At 40.2% G+C, this 22,053-nt stretch overlaps 1 protein-coding gene and 1 non-coding gene across 13 annotated transcripts; both read left to right on the top strand.

Moving 5' to 3' along the window:
- The first annotated feature begins 859 nt into the window (after positions 1-859).
- LOC102556096 (pyrin domain-containing protein 3-like) lies at positions 860-21,384 on the top strand. 12 transcript variants are annotated; one of them, XM_087581889.1, is made up of 9 exons: positions 860-927; positions 1,856-1,888; positions 2,895-3,562; positions 4,559-4,843; positions 5,758-5,864; positions 9,270-10,793; positions 16,558-16,974; positions 19,043-19,231; positions 21,081-21,384. In XM_087581889.1, exons 4-9 carry the CDS (start codon positions 4,579-4,581, stop codon positions 21,156-21,158), a joined length of 2,580 nt encoding a protein of 859 aa, XP_087438015.1. In that variant the 5' UTR covers positions 860-927; positions 1,856-1,888; positions 2,895-3,562; positions 4,559-4,578; the 3' UTR covers positions 21,159-21,384. The 12 variants fall into 12 exon arrangements, 7 of the variants coding, with proteins under 7 accessions (XP_087438015.1, XP_087438010.1, XP_087438011.1 ...); XM_087581884.1 differs by lacking the exon at positions 2,895-3,562; XM_087581885.1 differs by lacking the exon at positions 2,895-3,562 and having other exon boundaries at positions 860-1,262.
- Positions 7,509-7,591, top strand: Trnal-cag13 (transfer RNA leucine (anticodon CAG) 13). The gene has a single exon. It is a non-coding gene; the product is annotated as a tRNA-Leu (tRNA).
- Positions 21,385-22,053: the final 669 nt, after the last annotated feature.

Genomic DNA, 22,053 nt, shown 5'->3' with positions numbered 1-22,053 from the left:
AAGCATTACTTCAGCCCACAATCTCAATCAAAGCTCAGAGTTTTCCCATTGTTTCCAAGACCCCAGGGTACCCTGTGCTTACCCATGAATAATGTAGAGACAATGAGGAAGCGTTAACTTCACCTATGAAGGAGGGCAGTTTAATTTTACCATCTAGAGGTTAATGCCAAATGCCTTTCTATTTATTTGAGGTTGGAGCTTAGAGTTGTTTGTTTGTAACATTTATGCTCTGGCAAGTCTGAGTCTTGGGAATTACTAATGGATGAGTAGATGCTAGAGGAATAATTTAACCCAGAAACTGTCTCATCTCAGATTTTCTGTGAAACGTATTCACATGCAGCTGGCAACTGACACAGCCAAGATTTCCTGATGCTGCCACCATCCGGAGGAGGAAAAAAGAAGTGGCTGGTTGGGTTCACTGTTTTGGTCTAAGGTTTCACTTTCATTCAAAGGAATAAAGATTCCTAGGAACCCTGTTGTAAGCTTGTAGGACATGAGGGTTTTAATTTTGAATCTTGTCCCTTTAAAGACTTGCAAGAAAAATCCTGAGTGTAACTAGCTCTCTGACTTTTTTCATAACTTTACAGGAAGAAAACTCTTAAGTTTCAGTATCTGAGGAAATCGAAAGCTATGAACATTGTTGAGAGAGATCTCACGTTTTATCGCTCTGCTCCCCACAAAATAGCACAGGATGAGACACCCAGTACTTTTCAGTCTGAGCAGTCTGTGCAGTGAATCTAACCAGTGTTGGCATTCCTTCTCTTTCTGTAAACACTTCATTTCCTAAGAATTTTGGGAGATTACAAAATCCTTGCGTATACACACACACACACACACACACACACACACACACACACACACACACTCACTCACTCACTGCTTCCTACGCTGCAAAAGCCGGATACCACTGAAGAAATTTCTGAAGAGGTGAGTGTTGCCCCTGCTTTCTGTGGAAAAGTAGATTGTCTCTGAATGAAGGAGATTACAGGTGAAATCCTTGCTGATCTTTCGGGTGAGAGAGAAGGAAGCTGAGCTGGTGGCTGCTATACTGAGCAGTGAATCTGCAGTAGCTGGGCTCAGGGCCTTGGCTCATGAAGATAGCAGGAGTCCTTATTCCTCTGCCAGTAGGACTGCACCAAAAGAAGTATATTTCAGATTGTAAAATATGCTTTTTAGAGATAAGTTAGGATAACTGAATAAGGAGAAGAGGACTTTAGTTACCTTGACTGGAGAGTGCTTAGGAACCGGCGGTTGTGGTTGTGGTAAGTGGCTGGGCAACAGACAAGTTTGTTACTGGAGAAATTGTCATGAAGTAAGATTCAGTGGAAAATGCATCTAGATATCAAGCTGCACTACCTAGTTATTGCAACAGTACACAGCCTGAGGACCGATGGGCACATGTGGTCAAAAATGTCTCAGGTGCATAGTAAGTGCAAACACGGTGTTTTAATGACTTCATAAGCACATCTGATGGTCGTTCACTTCTGCATCAAGTGGATAAATAAGGTATTGTAGACCTTGTTAATTTGTGTCATCATGAAAGTTAATTGCTTTGGATTATTTTTGTCTTTAGTTTTCTTTGGTTTTGTTTTCTGGTGGTAAGATGTAGAAAAGAGATGGAGGGTTAATTAGAAATAGATGTATATTTCGAATTTTTAGACTATTCTGAAGACCCTCTGTGCACTGTGCTTGACCTTGGTTTATTAATTATGCTGCTCAGATGTTTTAAGATTATAAAAAGTTAAGACCTTGTTCACTGAGAAATTAAGGTAAACACTCCTAAATCAAGTATAAAAACTGGATTTCTAAATTATTATTAGATAATTCTATTATTAAAACTGTTATCTATTTCTAGGAGATAAACGATTGTCCTTTGGTTGGTTTTCTGGTAAGAATGTTTATTTTTATTTCTAATTAAGACAATGTTAATATAGAAAAATTGGCTTTCAGTAGTTACTATAAAAGATTTATTTTAAAATATCCTTTAATGCATGTCTTAATGGTAACATTTAGCTACACATGTTAAAGAAAATTTGACAAAGGATGTTCATTAATGTTAATTGATTGATTGTGTTAGGTCCTGTAGGGTAAGTCGAGGACATATTTTTCCATCTTCTATTATGGACACTTCTTTTATGGTACATCTGTATTCCCTTTCTTGACTTCTCTTTATAACTCGTGACTGACAACCAAAGACCAAAGCATTACTGAGCTTCGGCTGTTTCCTCTTCCTGTCTCTCCTCTATCTGAGGAGAGTTTCACTCCTGAGGCAGGGGCTTTCTCAGGCCACGTCTGCACACCATGTTGCACACTTACCACACTTCCAAGAGTTCTTCCCTGTGCATTAGCTCGTCTGACACTGCTGACGTGCTGGTGCCAGAGAACACTGTCGAGGCTTTCTTCTTCTGCATTCAAATGCTTGTTCTCAGGTTCTGTTTTACTCAGGGTCAGTTGAGGGCACCTCTCTGCACCATTAGGGAGGACCATACTTCGATATCTAGGATTTGCTGGCTGGAGATGGGTCTTAAGGCAATACCCAAAATACCATATGACTGCATATTTTGAGATTATGATCACTATTCCAAATTGAAATAAATAGTATGACAACATCGAAGCATGAGCATTTACATGTAAGCAGAGTGTATCAAATAGATCAAGATTCCTGTAATTTCACATCAGTTTATATTTCGGAATAAGCTTGATGTCGGAAAAAATCATAAAATAAATACAGCCTTCATATTTTTGAAACTCTTTTGGTTCGTAGTGTCTTAGGCCATTGTAATATAAAATCCCCCCACTGTTTTGCTGAAAGCAGACTGCTCTGGAGAATACGGTATTCCATGTGATCTGATCTTCAGAGCTCTTCACCATCGATGTTCTGTTTCTCTCTGTAGACTTGCCTTTCATCCTCTGAACCTGGTCTGCTTTGACAATGCTGTTGAAAAAAAAGTTGATAGTCCGAGGACATTAGCATTCTGATTAGAATATTAAACACACGCAAACACAAACACACAGAGACAGGCAGACCGACAGACAGACAGACAGACAGACAGACAGACAGACAAAACTAAACTAAAATAAGTAAAATGGCTTATATCAATTTAAGCAGATATCAGAATTAATCCATCCTCAAGAGTTATTATGGATGTACAGAAACTCCTAATCATATACAGAAGAGGAACTTTGGTTTATTAGGGGAATTTGGGGAGTTTCCATAAGGCAAATATCTCGGTTGATTCTTAATGGTTATCATACATGACAGGCAGAGAAGGCAATGCAAGACTAGTGATGAAAAGGACACCATACTTCCCAGACCATGGCAAGGCAATGGGTGCTGTGTATTCCATAGAGTGTCATATCATAAATATAAAAAAAAAACATTTGTAAAAGGGGCAGATTATACAGGGACTTCCAAAGTATTTTAAGGAGTAAGGATTTTCTTTAAAGGAACTGGTCAGCTATTAACTTATTTTTAGCAGCATTTAAACACAGTCTGTACAGAGAAAACTGGCACTATAAGCAAAGAAAACCAAGTAAAAAGTCAAACCTGAAAGGAGAAAAAGTAAGTCGCTATTGAAATAACTCACCCCCACCTCACCCCCTTGAATGCTGTCATCTGGCACTAGAAAGTACTTAGCAAAACGACAGTTCTGTGGACACAGAAAGCAAGGTCTATGGGATGCTAATGGAAGTTGCCTAACAAAAATCCAAGTGGGTTAGAGTCAATGCCCAGCCCCAGCAAGGTTCATCCTGTTGTAGCCAACACCCATTCTGTAGGTGGAGAGAGAATGTAGACCATTTACAGATAAGCCACTTGAGCATGGGCAAGTCAGGAACTCACTGGGGGACATCTAGGGGCAGGTTCTAGTACCAATAAAGACAGTGTCAACTACCCTGGAACCCTGGGAGCTCCTAGAGACTGAGCTGCCAACCAAACAGCATAAGCGGGCTGGTCCAAGGTCCCTGATACATATATAGCAGAGGGTTGCCACTTCTGGCCTCAGTGGGAGAGGATGTGCCTAATCCTGCAGCAATGTGATGCACCAGGATGGGGGGATACCATGGAGGCAAAGGGGAGGGGGAATGGAAGGAGGAACTCTGTGAGGGGGAACTGAGAGGGGAGACAGCATTTAGGATGTATATAAATAAGTAAATAGATAAATAAATAAAATAATAAAGAACTATTAAAAGAAAAAATGGGGAGAGGAACCAAGATCCAGCATCAATATATAATGGGAAAAGGGGCCTGGGATTTAAACCTTTACAGCCCATACTCTACACCTGTAACTAAAGGTGATTTCCATGCTTTCCCTTAACCACTGACCTCACTCAGCCATCGTCATCAACAGGAAAGAAGTTCTTAGACTTATTTACTAACCAAGCAGTTCTGCACATATCGTTTCCCACGGTGGCACAGTTAGTAATCAGTGCTCCTTTTTTTCACATGCACTGCTATGAACAACACCATGCCGTGCGTTGTTCGCTCACCTAGATATACTCTTGTATTTTAAATGGTCTCTCTATATGTGTAATTCGGTCTACTGCTATTCTCTTGTAGGCTTATCCATAACTTGAGAGATGGTGAATCACTACAAGAAAATTGTTCTAATGTTCGGATTAGAACGTATCAATGACTATAACTTTAGAACGCTTAAGTCCTTACTGACCCATGACCTAAAACTGACTCAGAAAATGCAAGATGATTATGACAGAATTAAGATTGCTGACTTAATGGAAGAAAAGTTCCCAGAGGACGCTGGATTGAGCAAACTGATAGAAGTGTGGGAAGGTATTCCAGAATTTGAAGATCATGCTGATACACTTAGAAAAGAGATGGAGAAAGGTAAAGAGAAGCAGTCTGGATGCCCACTTTTTCTCTTTCCTCCCTAACCTTAGCTCCTTGCAGGGATCATAGCTGGCATGCTTCTTCCCTAGTGTGTGCATCCCATAGGATAGCACCACTTTAAATGGGGGAAACGTAGGGAACTCCTTTCCTACACAGAGCTGTAATGGGTTTGGAAGTAGATGTCTCTGGGGTAGGTGAAGGGAAGAAAATAACAAAAACAGAAGCTGCTTAGAGAAACAGTAGCTTCCAGTACAATGGAATGGGTAGAAAATTACAAAGGAAAAATTGAATGCCACATTTAAAATTCCTCACAGTTCCAAATTAAGAAACACCATCATTAACATGTCTTCCCGCAACACGTGTGAGCCGACATTTAAGTAGAGAGCTGAATCTAAGAGATGTGAAGTTCCCTGTTACTGGATTCACAATAAATGGAAGCGAATATGGGCACATTGCCTCACGTCTGTGAGCTTAGCACTCACCTGGCTTGGGCAGAGAGATCACCAGTTTAAGGACTAGTCTCAAGTTCATGGTGAGATTCTGTCTCAAGAAAATAAAAAGGAGCCCCAAATGGAAGTTCACTGTTACCCCTTTGTCACTGGTCGGAACTGGTTACACCTTCTTCTGTTTCTCTAATTTGGGGTGACCTATAGAAGATAATCTGTCAAATTATCATGCAAATTTTATACTCTTAAAATCCAACTATAGGATAAAAGGGCTGGGGTGGGGCTTGGCTGGTAGGCATTGAAATCCCCAAGACTAGAGCGAGGAAATCCAGAGGCAGTTCCTGTGTCTGCCTTGTTGGTGGCAGGGGCAGGAAATATACTGAGACACAAGTAGGAAGTAAGTGCACCATCTGTCTTACAACAGGACCACTTCATTTATTTATTGTCTTTTCTTTATTTCATCAGTTAGAAACAAAGTCGAAAGAAACTCTGAATCCAGTACTCCCCTACTTACCTCCAACAAGATGGAAATTCCAGAAGTAGAGCCAGCTAGGACGACATCTTCATCAGAGGTACGCAGTCTAAGATCTCACTGAAAAAAGCATCCACTAAGCTTGTTCTCCCCAGGACCTTTCTCTGAGTACTTAGTCTAAGCCTCTCATCTGTGCCAAGGACCTAACTAAGACAAAAGGAAGGCTGAACACATTAATCATTTCTGGTTACTCATTTTGTTTTAAAATTGATGTGTATTTTGTCATAATATAATATAATTTTCTGTAACAAATACATAAAAACATTACTTGCTTATATGCATGTGTGTGCATGATGCCATTGATGTCAAAGGAGGACGTCAAATATTCTGCTCGATTACTCTCTGCCTTGCTCCTTTGAGATATAGAGTCTCACCCCGAACCTACAGCTATGTTGGTAGGTAGGAAGCCTCAGAGACTGTCCTAACTGTGCCTTTCACAGTGCTGGAATCATGTATGGAAAGCCCAGATTTTGTGTGGGTGCTGAGATCTGATCTTAGGTCCTCATGTATGTGCAGCAAATATTCTTGTCCCATAAGTCACCTCTCCAACCCCTCATTATTCCTTTTAACAACCTTTGCAAAAGTAGTAGCAGTCGGTTTAAGGATATGTCTTTCCAAAGCCTGTTAAAAGGCACTAAACTCAACTTGTACTTCCTGAATCTAGATGTCATGTTCTCCCACCATGGAATGTGCGTAAAGTAGTGACGTACATGAAGTGTTTCCGTCCCTGTACAAGATGATCCTATGCTCTCCTCTGGCCATGTGTTTAGAAAGTGAAGTTCCCAAGGAATCGATACACTCAGAACCCAGTAACACAGAATTAATCATCTTGGTATTAAAATCATTGTTCTTCCTATAATTTTAAAACGCATGACAGGGACTGAGGATAAAACCCTGTAGTGGAGCCTAGCTTGGCACACATAAGACCTCAAGTTCAACCTCTAATACACAAAAGAGAAGATCAGTCATTACCAGTAGGAAATGTATGCATTTTTTCTTTTAAAAAAAAAGGGGAAAATAAACTCCAAAAATACCGTAAAGCCTCCATGATTCTATCATTTGACTAAATCAGTCATCACATTATCAGATGTTTCTATGACGACCTCAGTGAGAAGCTTTTGCTCTCGACAAGGTATACGTTAGTTATTAAGAAATAATTTATTATCTTAACAGGCTATATATGGTAGTTTCATTTAAGCAGGGCTTATCACATAATTTGATCATTTAAAACACTTTACCTTTACATATATTTAAAAGAGTTACAATTGGGTTTCCTAGGCAAGCATTCTACCTACCTACCGGGTGAAATACAAGATGATTGACAGAAATGTTAACTCTATGGTCCATTCATTTAAGATACTCCAGACTTTTTCGCAATGATAAAAATCTTGAAGGAGCTTCTCATCTAATCTCCCGCTAACTGATTTATTCAGTGTAACCATTCTTTTACTGTACATTGTGAAACCCTGACAACTGTTTACATATGTTTCGTTTATTGAATTCTATCGCACCAGGAATCTCTATATGATCAATGTTTTGTCATTTTAATTATTAGAGTTGCATTACTTGGAATGTAAAATCAATGTGCACATCTAATTATCTGTCTTCATAAGTAATGATAATAATATAATTAAAACTTATCTAAGCCTGAACAAAAGCCCATAAATAGTGTTTTGCTCAGTGTGTCAGGATGGCTGAGCAGTCTAAGGTACTGTGTTCAGGTTGCAGTCTCCCTTGGAGGCGTGGGTTCGAATCCCACTTCTGACAACTAGTGTTTTGTTCAAATGACATCAGCTGTTTTCTTTTCTTTCTTTTTTCTTTGTTTTTTGTTTTTGTTTGTTTCTTTGTTTGAGCAAAGACTTTTTAATGACTATATTTTACAAATACACTGGGGAATCTTGCACTGCACGGGACTCTTGGCAGCAAATCTGCATACTCCTTTGCAACCAGCCCTATGAAAGCAAAGCCCCTTCTCCTCTTCTGTTGTTCATTATGCCCGCTACATTATTATCAGAATAAAGAAACCCCTGTCATTTTTCCCTTTGGTATGGCTTTCTTTTCTTTCTTCTGAAACACATAAAGAAAACAGTAGCAATTAACGTGACAGAGTTTCTACAAGGTTTCACCTACTTACTTTTTACATTTGAAGCTGTTTAAGCAAGTTTTATGCCTCAAATAAGTTTATATAAGTATAATTAAAAGGCCCTAAGCAGATGTATTGCCTTATGCACACATGCTCCTTATGTAAAAATGAGCCCCGCCTAGCACATACAAGGCAGGTACGATATCAATCGAGCTCCATCCGGTCTCCCGGATATTTAATTCTGTGGTCCATTATCTCAGGGAACCTATTACACAGTTATAATCAGATCACCTGAAAGGATGGTGACAGGGATTCTTGTATCCCAAAAAGCAGACAATTTGAAGTGGTTTCATTAGGAAGCTGAGGGGAGAAAAACCCCACAAATGGGAGCCGGTTTTGCTGAACGGCTTGTTTCCCATCCATTAGCTCTGAGTTGAACAACACCAGGTTACCTTTTCTCTGTTTCATAAGATATGTGTGTTTGGTATCATAAGTTTATCTAAAGAAAGTTGATGTGCATCTTGGGCTCAGATATGTAAGGAAGGGAGCAGCATCTTGTGTGTGTGTGTGTGTGTGTGTTCTATTTTCCAAGTTTTCACTCTTTATATCAAAAAGTGCCCTTTCAGGAAAAAAATTTTTTTTAATTTTTTATTTAAGATTTATTTATTTATTATATATAAGTACATTGTAGCTGTCTTCAGATACACCAGAAGAGGGCATCGGATCTCTTTACAGATGGTTGTGAGCCACCATGTGGTTGCTGGGAATTGAACTCATGACCTCTGGAAGAGCAGTCGGGTGCTCTTAACCGCTGAGTCATCTCTCCAGCCCCCAAAAGTCAGTTCTAGGTGCTTTTTCTTTTCTTTTTTTCGGAGCTGGGAACCGAACCCAGGGCTCTACCACTAAGCTAAATCCCCAACCCCCAAAATTTTTTTTAACAAGAGCAAAATCTGATGTTTCTCCTAACAAAACACTGTCTCAGTCTTGTTTACTGATGTGTTTTGTTACAGGGCAGATGGTCTGATAACATGGACCACATTTCAATTAGGAAAAATAAAAACAAATCAGCAGAGAGAAAAAAAAGATATGCAGAATCAGTATTCTGAGCCAGACCAGTGCAGTTTAGTGACTACATTTCTAAGAGACATTTTGATTAGGAAGGGAAGGGGCTAGCTTTAGGAAGTACCTACATGGGATCTAAAAATGCCTTGTGTAGCCCACCTGGGGCAGGGTAGGGGCAACAGAGACACTGGCAGAGTAGAAGCATTTTTGCAAGGGAAAAAGACAAAGTTGTGTTTGACCTGATTTTTTCAAAACTATTTACTAGGATACAAAGAATTTTTAAAATCTATTTCCTTTCAGGAAAGCAAAGATGTTATCCCTGACATTATAAAAGCCCAGTTTTGGATGGAAGAGTCTAACCTTTCAGAACTTTCGGCAACCAACACATGCCCAGCTGAGAGTGAACCCCTGACTTCCAGCTGCCTCCAGACGCCATTGGAGCTTTCAGAAATATCATCCACCATATTGGCAACATCTCAAGGTTCTTCAGCACCATGTTCCACCTATGTCAAGGTTTCCCAGGTGTCTCCAGTAACGATGTCCAGGAGCATCCAGAATATCCAGACCTGTCAAAAAACCTCAACACTTTCTTATAATCACCAAGCTACCCTGATGTCTCCAAAAACAGAGCCCAGCAGTGTCCCGGCAACAATGACCAGTGGTCACAATAGTCCTCGGGTGCCTGCAGCAACAGTATCCAGCAGTTTCAATAAACGTCAGGTGACCCGAGCCACAGTGCCCACCAGTGTCCAGACCTCTCAAATGACCCCAGCAACAATGACCAGTGGTCACAATAGTCCTCGGGTGCCTGCAGCAACAGTATCCAGCAGTTTCAATAAACGTCAGGTGACCCGAGCCACAGTGCCCACCAGTGTCCAGACCTTAGGAATGACCCCAGCAACAATGACCAGTGGTCACAATAGTCCTCGGGTGCCTGCAGCAACAGTATCCAGTGGTTTCAATAAACGTCAGGTGACCCGAGCCACAGTGCCCACCAGTGTCCAGACCTCTCAAATGACCCCAGCAACAATGACCAGTGGTTGTAATTGTCCTCAGGAGCCTGCAGCAACAGTATCCAGTGGTTTCAATAAATCTCAGATGACTCCAGCCACAGTGTCCAGCAGTGTGGAGGCCACATGGATGCCTCAAGCAATAGTGACCACCAGTATCCAGACCTTTCAAATGGCCCCAGCAACAATGACCAGTGGTCACAATAGTCCTCGGGTGCCTGCAGCAACAGTATCCAGCAGTTTCAATAAACGTCAGGTGACCCGAGCCACAGTGCCCACCAGTGTCCAGACCTTAGGAATGACCCCAGCAACAATGACCAGTGGTCACAATAGTCCTCGGGTGCCTGCAGCAACAGTATCCAGCGGTTTCAATAGACCTCAGGTGACCCCAGCAACAGTGCCCAGCCGGGTCCAGACCTTAGTGGCCCCAGCAACAATGACCAGTGGTCACAATAGTCCTCGGGTGCCTGCAGCAACAGTATCCAGCAGTTTCAATAAACGTCAGGTGACCCGAGCCACAGTGCCCACCAGTATCCAGACCTTAGGAATGACCCCAGCAACAATGACCAGTGGTCACAATAGTCCTCGGGTGCCTGCAGCAACAGTATCCAGCAGTTTCAATAAAAATCAGGTGACCCCAGCAACAGTGCCCAGCCGGGTCCAGACCTTAGGAATGACCCCAGCAGCAATGACCAGTGGTTGTAATAATCTGCAGGTGACCCCTGCAACAGTGCCCAGCAGTCACAATACCCCTCAGGTGTCTTCCGCAACAGTGCACAGTGCTACCTTGGTGTCTCCAGCAACACCACTCAAGGTAATGACTTAATGAATTAATAAGTTATTAATTATATCTCATGATAAAATGATGACAAAACTTAACATAATCTTGGAAGATGTTCCCCTTAACTGTCTATGATGCATCACCATACATCTTGTTGAAATAAGTCAGTTGTCTACTTTAAACATATGATTTGAGGTCCTTCCCTAAATTCATTTTAGACTTCTCTTAAGCGCTGCTTTGTTATTGAACACCTGAGCACCCTTGTTCTTTAAGAGACACAATTAAACATGCATTTAGTTTTACTGTTTTTGTTATTTTGGCTTTCATCTGTTTTTACCATAGGCAAAACGTGGAAAACATGATGTAGAAATATAAAACGTATTCTCAATGATTTCCATTTTATTTTTTAATTATACCAATATCATTTTAGAAAACTTAGGAAGGTATGTAATACACAAAAATAAGTTTTTTTTTTTATTTTTTTATTTTTTTTATTAACTTGAGTATTTCTTATATACATTTCGAGTGTTATTCCCTTTCCCGGTTTCCAGGCAAACATCCCCCTCCCCCCTCCCCTTCCTTATGGGTGTTCCCCTCCCAACCCTCCCACCATTGCCGCCCTCCCCCCATAGACTAGTTCACTGGGGGTTCAGTCTTAGCAGGACCCAGGGCTTCCCCTTCCACTGGTGCTCTTACTAGGATATTCATTGCTACCTATGGGGTCAGAGTCCAGGGTCAGTCCATGTATAGTCTTTAGGTAGTGGCTTAGTCCCTGGAAGCTCTGGTTGCTTGGCATTGTTGTACTTTTGGGGTCTCGAGCCCCTTCAAGCTCTTCCAGTTCTTTCTCTGATTCCTTCAATAGGGGACCTATTCTCAGTTCAGTGGTTTGCTGCTGGCATTCGCCTCTGTATTTGCTGTATTCTGGCTGTGTCTCTCAGGAGCGATCTACATCCGGCTCCTGTCGGTCTGCACTTCTTTGCTTCATCCATCTAGTCCAATTGGGTGGCTGTATATGTATGGGCCAAATGTGGGGCAGGCTCTGAATGGGTGTTCCTTCAGTCTCTGTTTTAATCTTTGCCTCTCCCTTCCCTGCCAAGGGTATTCTTTTTCCTCATTTAAAGAAGGAGTGAAGCATTCACATTTTGATCATCCGTCTTGAGTTTCGTTTGTTCTAGGGATCTAGGGTAATTCAAGCATTTGGGCTAATAGCCACTTATCAATGAGTGCATACCATGTATGTCTTTCTGTGATTGGGTTAGTTCACTCAGGATGATATTTTCCAGTTCCAACCATTTGCCTACGAATTTCATAAACTCGTTGTTTTTGATAGCTGAGTAGTATTCCATTGTGTAGATGTACCACATTTTCTGTATCCATTCCTCTGTTGAAGGGCATCTGGGTTCTTTCCATTTTCTGGCTATTATAAATAAGGCTGCGATGAACATAGTGGAGCACGTGTCTCTTTTATATGTTGAGGCATCTTTTGGGTATATGCCCAAGAGAGGTATAGCTGGATCCTCAGGCAGTTCAATGTCCAATTTTCTGAGGAACCTCCAGACTGATTTCCAGAATGGTTTTACCAGTCTGCAATCCCACCAACAATGGAGGAGTGATCCTCTTTCTCCACAACCTCGCCAGCATCTGCTGTCACCTGAGTTTTTGATCTTAGCCAATCGCACTGGTGTGAGGTGAAATCTCAGGGTTGTTTTGATTTGCATTTCCCTTATGACTAAAGATGTTGAACATTTCTTTAGGTGTTTCTTAGCCATTCGGTATTCCTCAGCTGTGAATTCTTTGTTTAGCTCTGAACCCCATTTTTTAATAGGGTTATTTGTTTCCCTGCGGTCTAACTTCTTGAGTTCTTTGTATATTTTGGATATAAGGCCTCTATCTGTTGTAGGGTTGGTAAAGATCTTTTCCCAATCTGTTGGTTGCCGTTTTGTCCTAACCACAGTGTCCTTTGCCTTACAGAAGCTTTGCAGTTTTATGAGATCCCATTTGTCAATTCTTGATCTTAGAGCATAAGCCATTGGTGTTTTGTTCAGGAAATTTTTTCCAGTGCCCATGTGTTCCAGATGCTTCCCTAGTTTTTCTTCTATTAGTTTGAGTGTGTCTGGTTTGATGTGGAGGTCCTTGATCCACTTCGACTTAAGCTTTGTACAGGGTGATAAGCATGGATCGATCTGCATTCTTCTACATGTTGCCCTCCAGTTGAGCCAGCACCATTTGCTGAAAATGCTATCTTTTTTCCATTGGATGGTTTTGGCTCCTTTGTCAAAAATCAAGTGACCATAGGTGTGTGGGTTCATTTCTGGGTCTTCAATTCTATTCCATTGGTCTATCTGTCTGTCTCTGTACCAATACCATGCAGTTTTTATCACTATTGCTCTGTAATACTGCTTGAGTTCAGGGATAGTGATTCCCCCTGAAGTCCTTTTATTGTTGAGGATAGCTTTAGCTATCCTGGGTTTTTTGTTATTCCAGATGAATTTGCAAATTGTTCTGTCTAACTCTTTGAAGAATTGGATTGGTATTTTGATGGGGATTGCATTGAATCTGTAGATTGCTTTTGGTAAAATGGCCATTTTTACTATATTAATCCTGCCAATCCATGAGCATGGGAGATCTTTCCATCTTCTGAGGTCTTCTTCAATTTCTTTCTTCAGTGTCTTGAAGTTCTTATTGTACAGATCTTTTACTTGCTTGGTTAAAGTCACACCGAGGTACTTTATATTATTTGGGTCTATTATGAAGGGTGTCGTTTCCCTAATTTCTTTCTCGGCTTGTTTCTCTTTTGTATAGAGGAAGGCAACTGATTTATTTGAGTTAATTTTATACCCAGCCACTTTGCTGAAGTTGTTTATCAGCTTTAGTAGTTCTCTGGTGGAACTTTTGGGATCACTTAAATATACTATCATATCATCTGCAAATAGTGATATTTTGACCTCTTCTTTTCCGATCTGTATCCCTTTGATCTCCTTTTGTTGTCTGATTGCTCTGGCTAGAACTTCAAGAACTATATTGAATAAGTAGGGAGAGAGTGGGCAGCCTTGTCTAGTCCCTGATTTTAGTGGGATTGCTTCAAGTTTCTCTCCATTTAGTTTAATGTTAGCAACTGGTTTGCTGTATATGGCTTTTACTATGTTTAGGTATGGGCCTTGAATTCCTATTCTTTCCAGGACTTTTATCATGAAGGGGTGTTGAATTTTGTCAAATGCTTTCTCAGCATCTAATGAAATGATCATGTGGTTCTGTTCTTTCAGTTTGTTTATATAATGGATCACGTTGATGGTTTTCCGTATATTAAACCATCCCTGCATGCCTGGGATGAAGCCTACTTGATCATGGTGGATGATTGTTTTGATGTGCTCTTGAATTCGGTTTGCCAGAATTTTATTGAGTATTTTTGCGTCGATATTCATAAGGGAAATTGGTCTGAAGTTCTCTTTCTTTGTTGTGTCTTTGTGTGGTTTAGGTATAAGAGTAATTGTAGATTCGTAGAAGGAATTCGGTAGGGCTCCATCTGTTTCAATTTTGTGGAATAGTTTGGATAATATTGGTATGAGGTCTTCTATGAAGGTTTGATAGAATTCTGCACTAAACCCATCTGGACCTGGGCTCTTTTTGGTTGGGAGACCTTTAATGACTGCTTCTATTTCCTTAGGAGTTATGGGGTTGTTTAACTGGTTTATCTGTTCCTGATTTAACTTTGATACCTGGTATCTGTCTAGGAAATTGTCCATTTCCTGGAGATTTTCAAATTTTGTTGAATATAGGTTTTTATAGTAAGATCTGATGATTTTTTGAATTTCCTCTGAATCTGTAGTTCAAAAATAAGTTTTAAATGATCTAGAATCGCTTTATAAAAATGTCACGTTTCCTATCCAATTTTGTCTTTTGTTACATATTTGCAGAATATCCTTTACTTACCAGATTTGTGTCACAATTCACATAACTTTCTGTAGTGTATGTTTTTAAATTTTATTTAAGTGGGCCTGGAAGATGGCTAGTGGGTGAAAACGCTAGCCCCAGAAGTCTGACAACCTGAACTGAGGTCACCTGAACCCATGCAAAATCTGGACTCAGGAACATCCATGTGATTAACCCCAGTGTTCTCCAAAGCAGAGACTTGGGGTAGTGACAGAGAATCTGCAGAAGCTCACAGGCCACCATGTTAGGCATGCGCAGTGGGGAACTACAGACCCTATCTCAGACAAAGTAGAAGATGAGAGCTAACATTTAATGTTGTCCTGTGATCACAGACAGACAGACAGACAGACAGACGGACACACACACACACACACACACACACACACAAGCACTCTCCCCCAGCACACAAAGTCACAAAATATTTTTAAAAATAGTTAACAAGTCTTGAACTTCCATTCAATCAATCAATATAGATTTAAATATCCAAGTTAATTAACAATATAGATTTTATTATCTGAAGCATTGCAATAGTTCATACTTTGTAAAAAATAATCCTGTGTGGTTTGGCTTTAGGCTCTTTCCAGTATTCTGTATTCCTGCAAACACCAAGAACCTCGTTTTTTTCTAAAGAAGTATATAACATCTGCTCCTGAGGTCCTATGCACTTTTTGGCGGATGTTCTTAGCACTATTCTGAGGTACTGCTTAAGTCGCATTAGGAATACACTTGCTAAGGTTAGAAAACCTTGGACCACATTGACAAAAAGTCACAGTTAAGCTCTGACATTCACATGGTTCCAAATCAGGTCACAGGAAATGCTGTTGGCTTATAGCTACCTCTCTGTATTGGCCTCTAGGTTTCCTGTTGTTGCCACTGTTCTTCTCCATGTCCAAGTGTGCTCCTGGATTCAGAAAGGACACGGAGTAGCTTGATGTGGTGGCACACACCTATAATTCCAAATGCGGCTGGTGGACCTCTGTGAGCTCAAGGCCAGACAGCCTGATCTATAGGGCAAGTTCAGAGTCAACCAAGAACACACAGTGAGACTTTGTTTCAAAGCGAAAAGGAAAGAGCTGAGGAAAGAAAGAAAGAAGGAAAGAAAGGAAGGAAGGAGGGAGGGGGAGGGAGGGAGAGAGAGAGAGAGAGAGAAAGAAAGAAAGAAAGAAAGAAAGAAAGAAAGAAAGAAAGAAAGAAAGAAAGAAAGAAAGAAAGAAAGAGGGAGGGAAGGTGGGAGGGAGGAAGGAAGAGAGAAAGATTGGGAGGGTGAGAGGGAAGAAGGGAGGGAGGGAGGGTGGGAAGGAGGGAGAGAGGGAGGGAGGGAGGGATGGAGGGAGGGTGCTGTGAAGTCTGTGGAGTACTGTGGAGACAGGTAGTCAAATAACCCTTTCTATTGCAAATCCAGGATTCTTGTCCAGGGATGATCTTAAGCAAGTGGAAGAACTTCTAATCTGAATTATTCAAATCAGCAGAGCCCTGGGGTTGCTTCCAGTGGCTGCCTCTCTAAGTGTTTTACAAGACAGTCAATGTTGACTTTGTGTGTTTGTGTGTGTGAAGAGAATTGTAATCTAAGTTTTAAAAATGTGCTATTATGCTCATTACACTTGTGGTGAAGCTGACAGGGAGACAATTTGTCTAGCATTCACAAGGTCTTGAGTGTATGGTCAAATGCCATCAAAGTATTAATGCCACCTATTTACCTACTGTGAGTAATTATGACATGCTGGCGTTCTTACCCAGATCTCTATTCATTTCCCATCACTTACATCAGTATATTAAACACTGCTTAGATCTCTCCACTCTGCCTAATAGTGCTATTCCTTAGAGTTTGTATTAACTGTGCCTGGTTTTCTGTGTGCATTCTATGCAGAAACCAAGACTGAGGAATGTATCTACACAACCTTCTGAAGAAGATGGTCAACAGCAAGGTCCCAAACAAGTGATGGTGTTAAAAGCAACAAAGCCATTCACATTTGACACGAGAGAAAACAAACAGATGTTCCATGCCACTGTGGCTACAGAGACTGAATTCTTCAGAGTGAAGGTGTTTGACATAGCCCTCAAGAAAATTTTCATCCCTAATAAAGTCATTGTCATCTCAGATTATTTTGGCTACAATGGGTTTCTAGAGATACACAAAACTGCATGTGTAGCAGAAGTGAATGGCAACAATGTGATGAATATCCCATCTTCCCTGAGACGAAGAGCCAACTCAACACCTAAAATTGATACTCTTTGTACACAAAGAGAAGGAACATTTGTGAATGGAATATTTAAAGTATATGAGGTAAGCTGTTAAATTATTTTGTAAAATTTCATTTGCAAATCTAAGGTTGCATACGCAGGAGGCCTAGCAGCTGGAATATGGTCAGTTTTCTGCACACAGGAAAACAAGGTCTCCTTGATCAGGGAGCAGAAAGCGGAGTTCCCCATTTTAAGGTGTGGGATGGTTGCTTCTCATTCTTTTCAAGGTATCATCATGAAAATGTTTTAGAAAGACACTCTACATAAGACCTAGCAAAATCTGGCATTTCACTCTGATGATCCATTTAAAGTACTTTGTGTCAATATACAATGAAATTCTTCCCTACCTATATCAGTAGCAATGTAATTATCAATACTGGGAGAAGCCTTTGCACAGATTCTTTCTCCGTGGACTTTTATCTAGCACATTGTTTCTCAGTCAATAGAAACCATTCTTATGGGAGATGTCACATGTACTTTACAAATGGAGCATAGGTAGTTAAGAGCTTGGTGACCTCTGAGCTATCTGTGGCTCTCCCAGACTTTTGTGTTTTTCAGCCAATAGAACTAACTCATCTTCATGGAGGAGGTTACCTCTCCCTTATAAAGAGTCTCCATGTAAACATGTCTTAAGCTTTCTCTTACACATAGGATTGAGTTAATTATTATCAGAAAACTTTTTTCCCAAAATTGTACTGTGATTAAATATGCCTAAAACAAACTGCCTGGTGTCAGACACTAGAAGTTTGAAAGAACACCAGCTTCTGCATAGGGCTGAATGGATTCCCTTTCTGCCTCCTGAGGACTGACACTCTGCTAGCTCTAATGCTTGTGGAAACACTCTACACATTTGTCTTTCTGGATCCAGGTTACATTAATTTGCATATTTGCTAGTTCCGTGCATTTACCTGCAAACTTCATTTTCCTTTACAACTAAATAGTATTCTATTTTATACGTGCATCATATTTTTATTATCCATTCATTAGTTGAAGGACATTTAGATTGTCATGGTCTCCTAGCTATTGTAAATAAATCAGCAAGGAATATGGCTGAACAGGTGCTTATGGAATAGAGTGTCAATTCTTTGGGGCATATGCTAAACAATGGTCATATGGAAGATACTTTTTATATTTTAGGGCATTCTCCACACTGATTTCTAGAGTGACTGTACCAATTTGCAATGTCACCAACAATGTCCCCTTCCTCACAGTCACATCAGCATTTGCTGTCCAATGTTTTCATGGTCTTAGCTATTCTGATTGGGTTTAGATTTATCAAGTGATTGTTGAGCAAGCAAGCTTTACTTGAAATCTTAAGAGAAGCAAATATAACAGACTGAGAAATACATACGGGTTTTCTTTACATCTCACATTAAGACAGAGGATAAAAACATTTAGAGTGGAGTGAAGGATTCTTAGACTATGGACTTAGTCTATAGATTTAGAGGTGTATCTTTTAGTTGCAGTTCCCCTGTAAGCATCATGCTTAGAAGACCCAACCATTGTTTAAAGTGTGGTCTTATATTCTGTTGTACATATTCACCAGTGGAGTCTGGTGTTTCTGTATAGTATGTTTCAGTGACTATGCAAGTACACCTTAACAAAGGAAACCAAATAAAGGGGAGGAAAGCAAAATTGGCTGGTGCAGACTTAATGTTTGAAGCACTTGGAATGCAGTAAATACACGTAAGCATAGAGAAAACACGGTCCATTTAACGAGACTTGACTAATCCCAGACTTACAATGAGTCACAAGTCACCCTTCTTATTTCTAGTGGCATTACCTAAGACACCCACAATGGCAATTAGTTATACTCTGATTTTCTTCTACTTGGGCTCCTTAAGAACTCTCATCTCTACCCATATGGTAGCAGGAAAAGTTTTCTAGAATAATCCACCAAATGAAGACCTTCAATAAGAAAATCTTGAGAGACATTTCCTAAGATAGGACTTATGAACCGAAATGCCTGAAGCTGTCTTGTTCCCACAATTCTACACCTAGGAATGCATTTGCCACATCAGAGACAAGTAATGCTATTTATATCTCATAGACATCTCGACCCATGACACATTTTTCAGAAGATGAATGTTTTGTTTTGTTTTGTTTTTCAGAAAACAGTGAAGAGTGAATTCACTTACTACGGAATAGAAGATCGAACAGGGAGAATGGAAGTGGTGGTATACGGACAATTGGCCAATATATACTGTGAGCCTGGGGATAAACTTAGACTCTTCTGCTTTGAGCTGAGCTCAAGTTTTGATAATTGGCAGCTGAGATCTGTGAGGCACAGTTATATGCAGGTGCGTGCTCTATGGTGTCACTTAGTCTACAATCACTTTTAATACGCTGGTAAGACCTGGCTGTAACAGAAAGGAGATTATGCTCTAAGTGTTAATATATGTGAACATTTTCTTACCATAGTTTTAAAAATGAGGCTATTTTTCTTTGTTTCTTTCTATTTTGGTTGTTTTAAAAAATAATTTTTCCATAGAATATATTCTTACCACAGTTTCTCCTCCCGTATCTCCTTTCAGATACTCCCACCTACCCATCTATCCAACTCTACCCCTCCTTCATCTATCTTTAGGAAACAAACAAGCAAAACAAAATAACCAGAATAAAACAAAAAAGCATACATGTGTGTATGTGTGTGTGTGTGCGCGCGCGCGCACACCTTAGAAACAAAAGAGAAAAAACCATAATGTACAAGCAAAAAATCAGTATGGTAGATTAAAAAAAATTTCCTAAACATTATGTAACAATAACAGCAACAAAAATATCCAAAATGGCCATTGAGTTCATTTTGATTCTGTCATCTACATTTAAGTATGTTTTGTATGTCCAGTGAGATGCCATTGGAGAAAACTATTGTTTTCCTTTGCAAGCAGTTGTCTGCTTGAAATAGCTTCCTGCTTAGGGATGGATGCTTATAGATGCTTCCCCCTCACAGTGTTGGATTTGTGCATGCTCTGCTCATTGCTCCTCAGTCTCTACTGTGAGTTCCTATGTGTGTCGTTCCTGCTTTGTTTAGAACATTTTGTTTCCTTGGTGACTTCCATTCTTCTGGTCTTAGATGTTTTCTGCATCCTTGTCCACATAGCTCCCTGAAATCTGAGGGAAGGGGTTTGATGAAGATAGCCAATTTAGAACCCCATGTTCCAAGGCCTCTATATCTGTGTATTACCTATGTTTGGGTCTCAGTGTTAGTTTCCACCTACTGGAGAAGGGAGTTTTTCTAGTGTTGACTAAGTCAAACACCGATCTACAGGTATAGCAGAATGTCATTAGGAGTCATTCTGTTGCTACATTCCTTAACAGAACAATAGTATTTGGTTTTGCCGTGGTCTCTGGCTTATCCAGTCAATTGAGTAAATCATGGTAAAAAGAAGATACTCATAAAGACTCTTAAACATTATTTCCTAAGTTAAATAATAAAATTGATGGATGTATCAAAACAGAGAAATTACTTTATAAGAAATTGGGTCTGAAGTGTTTAAAACTCTGGCTCTGATATTTTTAAATTGACTGAAGACCCTGAAGCTCAGGGGTTTCTAGGAAACAATGTTCATCACAGGCGACCATGAACAGAACTCACAACATACATCGTATGATTCACAGGATGTTTTAAGAAATCAGAGCCCAATGTACCAAGGCCCATGTTCTTGTCACACACTGAGATTCACTATACACTACCAAAGTCTAATATTAATGCACAGATGAAATATAGGAGCTGACCTATTCAGTCACAGAAATGTTTCTAGATCTCTGTTATTCCCAGGGCCATAAATCAAACATTCTGAATCCCCACCCCCAACCCCCAGCAGCTGCATCAGGCGTGCCTTCTGTACTGTTTTTTTAAACCATCTGTGCAATATCTTCTACTCAACTCCTGCCTTTGGGAGTTTCTTCCTCCCTACTATTGCTCCATAATATCTTCTGCTCTTCTACCTGTGCCCAGGCCTAGTATGTGTAAGTAGGACATTTTATGCTCTAAAGAAGCGGGAGTGAAGTTAATTCCAAAGACAGAGATTCTGTAAAGGGGTCAGTTGAGGATAAGAAAGGGAGGTGATTCATAGAGATGATATGAGTAAAGAAGAGTGTGGCAAGCTATGTCCCAACTGACCTGACTGCATCCTTTTCTTCTTCAAGGTCATCAAGAATAGGAGGAGAACCAGTAGATCTCCCGATCCCTATGCAATTATCGAAACAGCTCAAAGCCTCTATTGATGGTTTCCTCAACAAGAATGGAAAGATTGCTGATAAGCTTCAAGTGCAGAAGAAAAATGTATATATGGCATATAGTGAAATAAAATGCATATCAACTCCAGCTCTTAATCCTAGGGACTACTATCCTTTTAATTCGTTCCTTATGCAATTTAGATTATCTATATTACATATTTCCATCTGTATGTCTCAAAATATGAAAAAAAGACTAATAAATATTTTATGTAAATGGGTGCTTCCTCAGGTGTCTCCTTTATGCATTTATAAGTCATTATAAAATAATTGTTGGTGTTTTACAGATTAGGGTAAAACACACAGTGTTCAAGGAATATGCCAGAAAGTACTACAGGTGTGAAAGGGAAGGACAAAACCCTTTTCTTGAAGAACCAGGCTGTATTCCAATCATAGAAATCAAGGTAAAAGGAAGGTAGGGTCTGGAGTATAATATGAATTGCCGTTACCAAGACTTATGTCCCAGGGAGGGTTTCATTGGCTGAGAAAAAAAAAGAGGGTGAGGGAATGCCTTTTCAAAGTTCATCTCTGGACAGGGTATGAATGATTATTTTACCAAATGAGGGTTCTCTGGTGGTTTCATGAAGTCCCTAATCTGTTAGAACATTTAGCCCTGTGATGTGGATCATCTGAGTCCATTCATTTACTTACAACCCAGGGTTCCTTGGCAACTCTCCCACGGCAGTCCATGGCTTCCACTTTGTGAGTCTAGAGCTACTAGGAGGTATTCCAAGCAAAGACTTGTGTGAGACAGATATTGAAGGCAATTAGCTTGCTTTTGAGCAGAAAGACAGAGAACAGGAGTGGGCACACAAGGGATAAGAGGGTGGAGACCCCGAGGGGCAGAAGGAGGAGGTTTACTACTCTAAATTCAAGGCTTTTTACT

Source organism: Rattus norvegicus, chromosome 13, assembly GCF_021556685.1.
Source record: "Rattus norvegicus strain SHRSP/BbbUtx chromosome 13, alternate assembly SHRSP_T2T, whole genome shotgun sequence".
NCBI classification, from domain to species: Eukaryota; Metazoa; Chordata; class Mammalia; order Rodentia; family Muridae; genus Rattus; species Rattus norvegicus.
Note: the sequence above shows the minus strand (reverse complement) of the source record. Positions and strands in the feature narration are given on the sequence as shown.